This window comes from Phoxinus phoxinus (genome assembly GCF_949152265.1).
Source record: "Phoxinus phoxinus genome assembly, chromosome: 22".
NCBI classification, from domain to species: domain Eukaryota; kingdom Metazoa; phylum Chordata; class Actinopteri; order Cypriniformes; family Leuciscidae; genus Phoxinus; species Phoxinus phoxinus.
The window spans coordinates 6,186,052-6,198,949 of record NC_136897.1 but is presented as its reverse complement, the minus strand read 5'-3'; the positions used below and the strand labels follow the sequence as shown (position 1 = coordinate 6,198,949).

Sequence of the window (12,898 nt, the reverse complement as noted above, 5' to 3'; positions counted from 1 at the left end):
TTGACATAGTTGTTGTCTCTCATCACATATTATTTCCATCACACAATTTTGCCGGACAGCGGAGTTTTCTCAGGAGAACGCAAAAGGTTTGCAAGAGTTATATGTTTTCCCATCACCACCACAGATCCGTTTAGGGGCGAACGTTACCTATATTAGGATATAGCCTAGGCTATTAATGTAAATAATGATTTAAGACGTCATAAAAAGATTTAGGTCTATACAAGTTAGTCATCCGTTGCAGAAAAGTGCAATAAAAAAAACGTACTACAGGTTGTTATATTTAAACTTATAAGAGGAAAACAAAATAGTTTTGCTTGCATGAAAGCCAAGGCGCTTCTATCTAGGCTATTATTCTGTACGGATGATAAATTGTAGGTAGATTCTGTCATCTACAGGATAAATTGAGGAACTGCAATTTTATTCAATTCCTTTGAAGAAATTCATTTCCTCCAAAACTGAAGAAAACAATGCTCTACTAAATAACTTTTTTGTTTGAATACATTTTTTGACTGTTGTTATGCCAGGCTGTACAACTGAATAGTTGTGTGTGTATATACTGCAGTTGTACCACCTGACATGGAAAGTGTACCAACCTACCCATACTTGAAATGAGCTGTTTTTACCCGTATTTGAGAGAGATCTACAAACCTTTTCACTCTGTTTCAAGGATCAGTCGAGCTCCTCTGGATGCTGCATTATCATGTTTACTGTTTTTACCTTAACAAATGAATAATAAAAGAGTCATGTTTGCAGTTGTGCCAGCCTGGCATTCAAATTGCTGGACAAAAGTGTTTTTTATTATCTCAACAGCTTTAAAACTACTGATATTTATAACATTTGTTTATATGAAAGGTTGCAACCCTAGAATTATGCAATATTCTTTATTTTTATTTATTTTATTATTAAGACACCATTTTAAATATTTTTCTTAGTCTGTTCATTTGTTCGGACAGTTGCGCCACCAGACATTTTGGTCAGCAAAACATAAAATAATATGTATTATTTAAATGTACTAAAAATTAATTCATTATAGAATAAAATGATATAGCCTGTCATGAATTTATCAAATTATTTTAAAAGGAAATAATGCACTACAAAAATATGCACGTTATGTCATAGAGCCATATGCTAATACTTTATTTTTCCACCATTGCAATGGACCATAGAGGATAGAGAAAATTACAGGTAGTTGAGAATCCTCATTTGGAGATTTAAGAAATGTGCCTTTGAGGACTCAACGTCTGTAATCTATGGCAACATAAGGCAAGATCTTAAGTTTACTTCCATTTCCATACAGATCCAGGGTTATGGACTGAGTCCAGTCATACCAGTTATTTCTATTATCATAACAGCCATTCACACCATGCCATCGATGCCTGCGTATCCTGACAAGGTCTCTCTCGGTGATCTCTCGGCTGACCCCAGGAAGCTCTGTAACAGGGACATCTGGTATAAACGCGTGTCTTTTTCTGCACTCTTTTGAGAAAAAATGATCTTGCTTGAATTTCTCAGCCACAGAAAAGCCCATCCCTGATCTTTCTGAAGTAGGCAAGCTCCTCTGGACCAAACTAAGGGTTTGCTTCAGATGCTCACAGCCTTGGATTTGACTTCCTGTTGATCTCTGACAATCAGATGTTTTGCTTGATACAGGAATGATTTGTGGAGTCTGAGGGTCATATGTTAGTTGTGTAGTTTTGTTTCTGTCCTCCTCTGCAGGACGTCCATGATTGTTATGCTGATTGCTGGTGTCCTCAGATGTTATGTTTGTGTCTGTCACTGTGCTGGAGACCTCATAGAGGTTAACGTTCAGCGTAGGCTTGAGTATGTTGAGCAGGTCTGAAGGCTGTTGCATCTCTATGGAGGAATTTAAAGGTAGACTCGAAGTAATGCAGGTGAATTGAGCTGGTTCCTCTGCCACTGGAAGATGCGCTGTGTCACTGAGACTGGCAGAGGTGGCATGGCTTTGGGACATGTGCCGGTCATGGGAATGCTGATTGGACAGCGATGGTCTCAAGCTCATGAATTGTTGTAAATGCTTGATGGACGAGGGATATGGTTTGATGGCACGGACGGGTATTTTACTCTTTCTAAAATTGGTGGGATATTTACCTGGAACAGAACCCTGAGACATTTGATCCCTTTGGCTCATGTTATTGTGGAAAACAGTTCTGCTGTGATTTCCCGTGAGCGCTTGTGCTGATCCAGGAATATGTTCAGTGGGAATTAAATCCACAAAGCTCGAGAGCCCTTTTTCCGTGACTTCATTAACTCCAACCAACCTCTGCCAACTGCGTACAAGATTTTTTAAACGTTTAACAAGATCTTCATCTGTGCTTCTTTTTCTCACATCGTTGATCAACTTTCCAAGCCTGGTTTCCTGGAATAAAACAATTTCACACACAATCATCATTCCAGTGTTTGGTTGAGGGTTTAGTTGCAAGTAATTATGTATAATTTACTGTTGATACTGTAGTACATTTAATATGTGTAACAAAGACACTGTAAAATAAAGTGTTAACAGTGTATTAAATTGATCAAAACTGACAGTAAAGACATTTACATCGTTAAATTTTTTGAAAAATAAATGCTGTTCTTTTGAAGTTTCTAGGAAATTCATCAAAGAAAGAATGAATCATGGTCTCCACAAAAATATTAAGTAGCACAAATGTTTTCAACATTAATAATAATAGTTTATTGAGCAGCAAATCAGCATATTATAATGATTTCTGAAGGATCATGTGACACTGAAGACTAGAGTAATGATGCTGAAAATGCAACTTTGCCATCACAGGAATAAATTACATTTTAAAATATATATCAATACATATTTTAATAATATTTCACAATATTACTGTTTTGCTGTATTTTGAATCCAAATAAATGCAGCTTTGGTGAGCATAAGAGACTTCTTTCAAAAAAATTTTAAAATTCTTACCATCCCCAAACTTTGAACAATAGTCTGTATATTTAAAAAATAATACAATAAAATAAAATAGAATACGTTATTGTATAAAATTCCAAAAGACATATAACCATGGGTGAAGTTCATGACATTAACTATGAATATGTTCCACTACTGTATGACAACCACAAATTGTAACAATATTTTTTTGTATTCATTTGTATTGCATTGTATAGTATAGTTTTTTTTTAAATGTTTCGTTTGAAAAGTGCTTGTGCTATTTTTCTTTCAAATATAAATGCCACCTTTTTTGTGGCGTTTGATATTTTGTTATACATAATGCATTCCTGAAGGCCCTGTGCATCTGCTTCCAGTAAGAATGATTTCAGCCTTTAACTCTAATTTTCAGTGTGACACACCACCACAATACACACCTGTTGTGATAAACTCTGTTAACATAGTATCTTACCACTAGAGCCTCTTTAGTCATGGGGTAACTTTCCAGACAGCATATCACGTCCAATACAGCCATCATGTTCTGTATCTGCTGACAGAAGTTGCTAATGTCAGTTTAGGCTTTCATAATATTCTTTATTGATTAAAAAAGACTTGCTAGAAAGTCAGTTCCTGTGTCTTTTTTGGTAAAATTCATGAAAGTTAACAGGCCTCATGTATTTGAATCCACTCTCACATGCGCACCTGCAGAAGTGACACTTTCAGATCTCAGTTATGGTTCAAAATGCAAATGTGACATTCTTGCATACTCATTGCTGTAAAAATCTGTGAAATAAGCCCCCAGGGAGCTTGTTAAAAAAAAAACTTCACCACTTCAGCGAGATTTAAAATAAAACAAAACCAACCTTTATTGTAACAAATGTGAAATGTCAGTTATAAAAGGATGCACCCTTATAATATTTATTCAGGTAAAAGGCAACACTGTTTGTCATTCGTCTCAATGAAAAAAAAAAACGGAAAAAAAAACGTATTAATTAAAGAAATTAAAAAAGTCTTGATTATGAGATAAATATACAAAGACGGGCATTAAAAAACTACATACAGCTCATTAATCATTGGGTGAATGCTAGAAAATGCCATTAAAATGCATGACTAAATAAAGTGACAGTTGCTAGAATGATGCATTTCCGATATGGATTACTCACGTTATTTTGAGCATCGAGGGCCTGCAGGAGCTGCTCTTTGAGCTGTTGAGGTCTCGATGAAGCTCTTTTCATTGTCAGACATGCGCTTTGAAAAAATCTTACTGATAGATTTGCAGCAATAAGAACAAACACAACGTGCAAAGCTCTTCAAACATGCACTCGTCACTCATATGAAACCACTTTACAGCCAACCCCATTTGAGCTCAACTGTCCGTGTCCACTGCAGGCAAATAACTAAACTGTACCAAAAAGGGTCCAACAGGTGCAATAGTGTTTTCATATAGGCCTACAGAGCTAGTGTGTGTGTCAATGTGATTAATGTAACAGTTTTCTAATTGTATAATTACACATGCATTTTGTATGAGCCCATATTCACTGATACTATACATAAAATACTTTTTAAAATCTTTTTAATGTCATACCATATGGCTACAACTTAAGTGAACTATAAAAACTTAAAAGGCAATTCAAATAATAAAATATTAATTGTGACCTAACAGGACCTAAAATCTGATTTTTTTTGCCTTAATATACATCAGATTGCACAGATTTAAAATGTAATAGAGATTTCAGTGCCTGACAATAATGAAAGATTACTTTTGCCCATATTTAGGTGCTACAGCAAACTCCTGGGTATTATTCAGTGCACAATGTAATAACTAAAGAGAATATTTTACTATGAGAGTCAGATGGACGCTGTTCCTGAATCGATTCCTTCAGGTTTTCAGAACATCCTGTCCTACCTCCTGAATGATCTCAAAAGTTCTAGACGATTGTCTTTTTATTGAATTTTTTCCTCATTGAGGATCTGCAGAGTGACAGCTAAACTACAGGGACTCTTCGGCTCCCTGCAGCCATTAACATAATGTTCTGTAGCTATTATCAAAGTGCTAAAAAAGTGAAGCCTGTGGATCGACTGCCATCAAGACTAAATCAAGATTTAAAAAAAAATCAGAGAGGGTGATGATCTGGTTCACCTACTAGTAGATGTGTCTTGCTTATGAGTCTTTTTAAACATGTCGGGAATGCAGCAACAGTGTTTATTCATTCAGTCTGTCTTCCAGAGAGTAAACATACACTTGTTTTGTAATTAATTCATCTGACCATGCAATCAAATGAATAAAGAGTTCTAGAGTTTAAATTGTGGCCACGGAGGTCAGTAGCGCACCACATGTATCCACTAACATAAATGTATAATTGGCATTTGTAACTCTTTAGGTTTTACAATAATAATAGGGATGGTTAATAAGAGAACAAATGCATGCTTGTTAAAACGGTTAAATACTTTTATAATAAGTAATCAGCAATTCTATAACTAATCAGCAATATTTTAAAATGTGTACAATGTCTAATAGCAGCCAAAGCAGTGTTGACAGAACCAGGCTCATTGCCTCTTTTTTTTTTTTTTTTTAAAGGTGAAGGAGGTGAAGTAAAGATAATATTCACACCTCTGAAGTAAAAAGTCATGGAATTTGGCAAAATATGGATGAATAAATCAAAAGTAGGGCTGTACACTTAATCAAATTGTGATATGGACTATCTGTGAATTTTAAAAAACATTTAAATGGGAAGTCATGTCCTGCTTTTCTTGATTGAACAAGGTTTTGAAAACGATGCCTTTACTGTCTCCATGTAAACAACAAAAACGTGAATTTGTGAAAACGGTAACATCATGCGCATGTGTATTACATGTTCACGCATGCGCATTACGTGTTCGCGGGGTGTTTCTTGACAGAGTGACATCGACAACTATGTTGATGTAAAGTATCTTATTAAAAAGGGGTGACAGTTTATCTTGAAAACTTTGTTCACTAAGGGTTTAAGATACTTGCATTTCCTTATAGCCATTGAACATGCATAAAGATGCAGTTTAATGAAGTCTTTATGATTTCTTCTAGAGCGATGCTTGACTGAGGGTTGTGTTTTTTTTTCTGGAGGTCAGCAAAGAATGACGATGTCAGGGTTCTGCCCTGGCAGCTTTGTCTGTGTCTTTGTTTCATGTATCTATGTTTGTGTTGTGCTTCAACATATGGCTCTGTCTTTGTTTGTGTTGGCCATGTGCTCCTCTATTCCTGCCTCCTTGTTTCCCAGTACCACACCCTCTTGTCTAGTTAAGTCCTCATTTGTCTGAGTGTGTTCATCTGTTCCTCATGTTCTCTGCTCCCTTGTTTGAGTGTTTACCTGAGTGTGTTCACCTGTTCCTTGTCTGAGTGTGCTTACCTGGTCCTCATGTTCTTAGCTCCCTTTAAATGTGTGCTCTTTCCCTCATGTGTTGCCAGTTCACTAGATGTTGTGCTACATAGTTTGTTTCTTGTTACTAAAGTTTATAGTGTTTTATTTGTAGAAGTTTTTTAGTGCTATAGGTCTGCCATCGGTTCTGTCTGTCTTGTCTCCTGTGTCTCTAGTTCCAGTTAGTGGTGGGCAGATCGAGGCTTCGTGAAACAATGAAACAGTTGAAGCAAATGTGCCATATTGTGTTGAGGCTTCGAAACAATCCGACACCCGTCTCAACAGTGACAGCTAGTGGTCACTTGCAGGTGTTGATCTGAAACAACCTTGCCAACGAGCCATTAAAATTTTTTATTATTTTTTTTATTATTGTATTTTTCTAATATGTGAAGCTTGTAACCTGTGCATAATGTTTATTATGTGCATTAACTGTGCATAATGTTATTTTTCATCTATCTATCTATCTATCTATCTATCTATCTATCTATCTATCTATCTATCTATCTATCTATCTATCTATCTATCTATCTATCTATCTATCTATCTATCTATCTATCTATGCATCTATTAATGTGTCACTATATGTATACTCTGTCGGTCTGTCTCTAGCCTATCAGTCAATGTGTAAATTTAAATGTAAGCCTAAATATAAGTAAACTAATCGCACTATAAATGTCACTATGTCACCAAAAATCCGCTATCTCAAAATCAAACTCCTCTCACAAAAAATATCAGAAACATAAAATAACCATTACATGGCTGAAAACACTGAACCGTTAGATCTATGGTTGTCATTCATGACAGGTGAGTGTGTGTCTCTGGTTCAGCGCCAGCCAAAGCGCAAACGCAGTTTTGAATTTAGTTGATGACGTGCCGCACTGAACGTTCTAAAATCACACCTGTGTGATTGTTTCAAATGTAATTTGTTTTAAAATTAATTTTGGCCTTTTGGAAGCTGCATTAAAAAATCAATTTAGTTAAAAAATCTGAGGAGGCACGTGTCCTTTCGGTTGAATGGGCATGATGCCTCTGGCCACAGCCATTGAACGTGCACAGACCAATCTGGAGGTCTAAATATGAGAGGGAAAATATTTCTGTCACTAAATCTGATTATTGTAACAAATAAAAAAAAATGCAAGTTAGGAGGACACGGTACACAGCAACATACAGAAAATTAGGAGATAATTATTTTGATATGAGACACGATACATTATTATATTGGGTTGCATTAATGAGTGGTTCAATCATAAGACTTGCATAAAAAACACATGAAGTTGTAACCCAGGTTGGTCACTAGTATTTTTATTAATATCTCTTTAGTATTAATAGTAAAAGAATGCAGATTAAAGTTAATTTCTATGATATTATACATTTAAATCTAGAAAAATAAATATTCCAAAGAAAGTTTTGATTGGGTGAGGTTGGAGGTTAAGAACAGAAAGAGAGGAGCAGAGAGAGACTGTGATGGAGAAGAAAACAATGCAGAGCGCAGAGAGTATTTGTGTTTATAGCTCTTAAAAGAGAAAGAATCCTTCCTTAAAACAGCAGACTCCTAGCTCCTAGGGGAACATAGTTCTCTTTACAAAACTTGAAGCCTACTGGCAGGTTGAAGTGGTAGAAGGCTCTGAGCAGAAGAGGTCTTCATTATCTCATCTGGCCCTTTTTAATTAAGTCTTATGCCTTTTAGACTTCAGCCACATTCTTCATGTTTCATTCAAGTATCACACCAATAAGTCACTTCACTGGGACTTTAACTATAAAGATATCAAAGATGGAAATTGACTTCTGAGAAGCCTAATGTTTTTTTTTCTTCTTCAAATTTCTGGAACGTTGGGTCAGTTGAGTTACCTCTCAGAATGAGAAACTCATGAAAGAGCACAACATTTCTTAAAGCGAAGCTGTGGTGCTCGTTCGGGCATGTCAAATGCTCCAGCAGATTGTATAACACCAGCCTATCATCAGTAGTCAGGAGATCATTATTCTGCCCTGAAAGCTGTAGTTTGGACTAGGTGGACAAGGTCATTCAGGTGGATGCTGCACACTGCTGGTGGGTGAGGAGAGACTCCTGATATGATTTTAGAGTGCTTTGGGTGTACAACAGTACATAATAAAGCATTATATAAATGCTTCCTTACTTCTTACCCAGGGTGAATGTCACCACTTCATGGTGGGTGCTTCGCTGAGGGCTTGAGGATTGATATTTTCATGGGATTGCACACGTTTCGTAGGTGTGCCAGCCTTTCCTCGCAGAAGGTCTTGTGTCCTCCTTTTCTCAATGGACAAGACCTGGGGTTGGGGAAAGGTGGTTCTGCAATGCTGTCCTTCGGCTCATGAGTCCTGTGATGGTTATTGCGGCGACCCTCCTCGATCCATTTATGCTGCATGGCTTCCTGTGGTGTCATGCGCATCTTGGGGTCCCAACTGGAAAGGTTAGTAATACATGGTCAGTACATTTACATTCAACAGAAAAATACACAAATCTCTCGTTTAGTAATCAAACTGAACATACGTCAGGCAGCGGCGCACGAAATCCAAAAAAGCCTGATCGGTGGCCCCCAGAATACTGGCCAGAGGTCTAGATTTGGGGTGTCTGATGGCTGAGGGTTTGGCTACTGTCTTGTGTTTCCACTTACCAGCTTTAATAGAACAAAACACACAATACCAGTTCAGCACAAATGACACAGATTAAAAACAACTGGAAAAATCCCATTATGTGTGTGTTTTGAGCTCACCAAAGAACGCAGTCCAAAATTCAGATTTTTCTGTTTCATCAATAGGAGGCATTCCAAGCACCTAAACAATAAAACACAATCAATATAAACGTAGACATTAAATTAATATTCATGTTTCTGAAAGCAGACTTTCACACACTGCCTGTACCTCCATTATACAGGACAGCTGGTCAGGCTCATTTCTGCCGGTGAAGATGGGCCGCCCAGTGTCGAGCTCTGCTAGGACACAGCCAAGGCTCCACATATCTATGGCCGCGCTGTAGGGCTGACATAGCAGCAACTCAGGTGCACGGTACCACCGAGTTCCTATGTAGCTGAAAACTACAGTGAAAGAAGAGAGAGAGGCGAGAATCATGAAAATGCAAGAATAATAAACCTCAAATTTGACAAGTATTTAAACACTTATTATTTCACATTTAAAGCACATAAAACTGAACTCACCTTGCTCATCCTCATAGCAGCCACATCCAAAATCAGCCACCTTGACGTCAGAGTGCTCTTCGTCGATCGCCAGGATGTTTTCCTATACAGAGCAATAGCATTATAGAGCAAATTATTTCACTGCAGATCTTCCGACAGTGCATCAGACAAAAGACAAAAAAAAAAAAAACTGAATACTTATGACAATGTAAAATTAAAAGGGTAACTTACAGGCTTGAGATCAGCATGTATGATCTTCTCATCGTGAAGCACCAGCAGGCACTTCAGCATTGAGCTGGCATAATGACAGATCAGCTTCTTGGAAAAGCCCTGGAAGTGTCGCTGTTTAAGAATCTCATTCAGGTTTGATCTATGCAGAGATAAAAACACACAATTTCCTTTAGAAACTGATTAAGATCTGAGTTTCTGCTACATGTAACAATGTTTTAGTATTTAAAAAAATGTAGAAACTGCTAAAATCTATACTCTCATTCACACTCACCCCAGAAGCTCAAAAGTGATGCAGAGATGTTTGCGAAAGATGAAGTGCTCTTTCATTTGGACGGTTCTGGTGCTGGTGTCTCTTTCTTTCTCGAGCAGAGTCTCCAAAATCTTGATCTCTGTCATGCAAGTTTGATCATCTTTCCTGTTACACAACAGAGACACACTGGGTTAAATACCTGAAGAGTTCCAGCCAAACAGCAGCAACAGTTTTGAGTTTTAAGTCTATTTTAAATTAAACCATATTTAGTTAAAATGTACATAAAACCAGATACAAATAATTAAGAATCATCCATGTTTGCACAATTAAATTATGGAATGTAACACTCAGTACTTTAGAGTACTTACAGTACTTTAATTGCAACCATTTCATTGGTCTTGTGATCCCGACATTTGAGCACCTGACTAAATGCTCCATGACCCATCACTTCAAGCATCTCATGTCGATAGGCAATGTGGTCATGAGGAACCTGTGAACAACAACACAAAAGAAACACTTAGTGCCCTATTATACACACGGTGCAAACCAATGCCAAAAATTGTAAGTGTTGCTAGTTTCAGCCTGAACCATTATCATTTTTACGTCCTGCGCCACGTTGTTTAAATAGCAAATGCATTTGCACCCATGGGCTGCTGGTCTTATTTTTCTTTGTGAAAGCTTTGAGTTTATTACAAGTGTGCTAAAATATTTACATATTTTATATTTGCGTCCAAATGTGCCTAGGAGCTGTGTAATAACTGGGATAATGAACATCCACGCAGTTAACTTATTAATAATCAGTAACATCTAACTGGCTGCACATTATCCTGTACCTAAAATGTTGAACATTTCACAATAATAAAAACAAATACCATAATATAATGGCCTTTCTCATCATCATATTTTCGGATCTTCGTAGCTTTCAGGCCGAGGTACCAGATCTCTGAGTATCCCAGAATCTCTTTCTGCTCAAACTCAGTCAGCATTTTGCCATATTTTTGCATTACCTCTGACAAAGTAAGGTGACAAAAAACAATCAAGTACACATTAGTTGTACACTCTTTAAATAAATCTTTTTGCAATACATATGAACTAAAGATAAAACATTAACAATCTGATACCTGTGACACCAAGAGGTTCCTTCTTTTTTTTGCCCATCTTCATCTTTCCAGAGACACCCTTTAAACCATTTTGTTTCAAAGTGCCTGGCTTCTGCTGGAAAAATAAAACTGTCATTGAAGTGCTATACTTTTTCAAATTTTGTAAGTACATTAACTAAGGCTGAGTTAATTTATCTCTCACTATCATGTCGACTTATCTAATAAATGCAATGATCTGTGACTGTATTACTGATGGCAGGCAGCGATTCTAATCTATTGTGTGCTTTAAATAATAGCAAAAGAACCCACAGAGACACTCCTATGAGAGATGTATGGGAGTTTGAGCTGAGGCTCGGAGGGACGGTTTAACAATCGTCCATTCTGCTGGGGGGGCTTGACTGCCTGCACAACCAGTGGAGGAAAAATGGCTGGGCACACCTAAAGAAGAGATAACCAAGGTTAGCCACAATAACACTTCATGTTTATCCACTTGTTAAGGTATGACCAGTGCTGTAATCATCAAATATATATATAAATTGTGTTTTATACATTTATGTACATATCAGTTTTTTTGCGGAATCGCACATACAGACCAGCTAGTCAGGTTACACAGAAAATGGAGGCCATACAACGTTTGACCACTGGATTTACAGAAGTAATTTCACTTTTAAGGAGACATATGGCAACAAAATAAATAAAGGAAAATATTGTGCAGTATAAACACTGCACTTTCTATTGACTGCAAATAAGTATGTCAATCTGAAAGACCATGAATGAGACAAATAATACACTACCTGTATAGTTGTGAAATAACATGTCTTTATGAAAAAAAATGTCAAACCTGGAAAACTTTGGAATGTCATTGATGTTTTCCTGTTTGTTAATGTTTGTTCATGTAATGCATACGAAAACTGTTTTGTGTTTAATTGTTTTGTTTTTATTGTTTTTATTTTAAAATGATTTATTTATTTTAATTTTACATTTTTATAGATTCATTATTAGCTTTTTATCGAGTCATGAACCCGTCTGGGAAATCCTGACATATCTGAATGTTTGTTTAATGCACGTCATTGTTTTTCACTCGTTCTTCAAAATTCATGTATAACTTTGATGATGTAGGCCTATATGTTTTTTTTTTTTTCTTTCTATCTTTTTTTTTGATAGTCTGTGGTAATTACAAATCCTTTAAACTTCAAGCTTTTAAAACTGCTTTAAACTTTCAAACTAACGTTAACGTTAGGCTTCCTCAAGCCAAAATCAAAGTTGATTGTTCACAAACAAGACTTCACTCAAACTTGCAGTAGCTTAACGTTACTCAAACTATTAAGAGTAAATAACATTACAAACCTGATTCGGTATCGGCCGGACCCGCTGCCTAACGTCTGACATGTGTTTCTCTTTTTGTACGTTGGCCGGTGGCCGAGGAGCATGCACTTTCTTCATTTGTACGTTCATTGCTTATTTTACCGATTGGAAGTCGTTGAAGACGGGCAGGTAACGTTAACGTTAACGTCTGTTTCATAGAATCGTCGCGAACAGCTGTTACACAGAGTAAGTTAACGTTACGTTAACGTTAAGTTAGTCGTTAACGGGTTTGAAGGGTTGTCAGAAATGTCTGTGAAGAAGACCGAACTAGCTGTAAAGAAATCTGAAATGTCTGTAGGCCAACGACTTATGTATATCGTCAGACTGATGTGAATCGTCGGTTAAGACTGAACTGAACCGCCAGTAGACTTATCTTAATCGCCCGTGGAGACCTGTGAAATGTGTAAATACTGTTATAAGAATGACGTCACTGCGAGCACTGTTATTATATTCCAAGTGACCCCACTTCGTTGGAATCTGATTGGAAGGCAATATACTGGACAGATGCA

The 12,898-nt window shown here is 36.8% G+C and overlaps 2 protein-coding genes across 5 annotated transcripts; both read right to left on the bottom strand.

The window, feature by feature from the left end:
- Nucleotides 1-1,110: 1,110 nt before the first annotated feature.
- On the bottom strand, nucleotides 1,111-8,555 carry LOC306990747 (mediator of RNA polymerase II transcription subunit 26). Of its 3 annotated transcripts, none has more exons than XM_079597974.1 (3): nucleotides 4,063-4,314; nucleotides 3,372-3,446; nucleotides 1,111-2,377 (listed from the first exon to the last, which is right to left on the bottom strand). In XM_079597974.1, exons 1-3 carry the CDS (start codon nucleotides 4,132-4,134, stop codon nucleotides 1,235-1,237), a joined length of 1,290 nt encoding a protein of 429 aa, XP_079454100.1. In that variant the 5' UTR covers nucleotides 4,135-4,314; the 3' UTR covers nucleotides 1,111-1,234. The 3 variants fall into 3 exon arrangements, with proteins under 3 accessions (XP_079454100.1, XP_079454101.1, XP_079454102.1); XM_079597975.1 differs by lacking the exon at nucleotides 4,063-4,314 and adding an exon at nucleotides 8,434-8,555 and having other exon boundaries at nucleotides 1,117-2,377; XM_079597976.1 differs by lacking the exon at nucleotides 4,063-4,314 and adding an exon at nucleotides 8,434-8,517 and having other exon boundaries at nucleotides 1,117-2,377; nucleotides 3,372-3,449.
- On the bottom strand, nucleotides 8,454-12,853 carry LOC306990745 (dual specificity tyrosine-phosphorylation-regulated kinase 4-like; the record flags this gene model as incomplete). Of its 2 annotated transcripts, none has more annotated exons than XM_079597972.1 (12): nucleotides 12,372-12,853; nucleotides 11,334-11,462; nucleotides 11,046-11,136; nucleotides 10,797-10,933; nucleotides 10,293-10,414; nucleotides 9,946-10,089; nucleotides 9,675-9,813; nucleotides 9,465-9,546; nucleotides 9,172-9,344; nucleotides 9,024-9,084; nucleotides 8,801-8,927; nucleotides 8,454-8,712 (listed from the first exon to the last, which is right to left on the bottom strand). In XM_079597972.1, exons 1-12 carry the CDS (start codon nucleotides 12,477-12,479, stop codon nucleotides 8,454-8,456), a joined length of 1,572 nt encoding a protein of 523 aa, XP_079454098.1. In that variant the 5' UTR covers nucleotides 12,480-12,853. The 2 variants fall into 2 exon arrangements, with proteins under 2 accessions (XP_079454098.1, XP_079454097.1); XM_079597971.1 differs by having other exon boundaries at nucleotides 11,046-11,139; nucleotides 12,372-12,631.
- Nucleotides 12,854-12,898: the final 45 nt, after the last annotated feature.

Excerpts from the sequence above, each read along its gene's own strand:
- LOC306990747 (XM_079597974.1), bottom strand. The coding sequence starts at position 4,134 with ATGAAAAGAGCTTCATCGAGACCTCAACAGCTCAAAGAGCAGCTCCTG. Across the intron at positions 3,447-4,062 it reads CCCTCGATGCTCAAAATAAC|ATACAGAACATGATGGCTGT; the intron begins GTGAGTAATCCA and ends TTCTGTCAGCAG. Across the intron at positions 2,378-3,371 it reads TGACTAAAGAGGCTCTAGTG|GAAACCAGGCTTGGAAAGTT; the intron begins GTAAGATACTAT and ends GTTTTATTCCAG.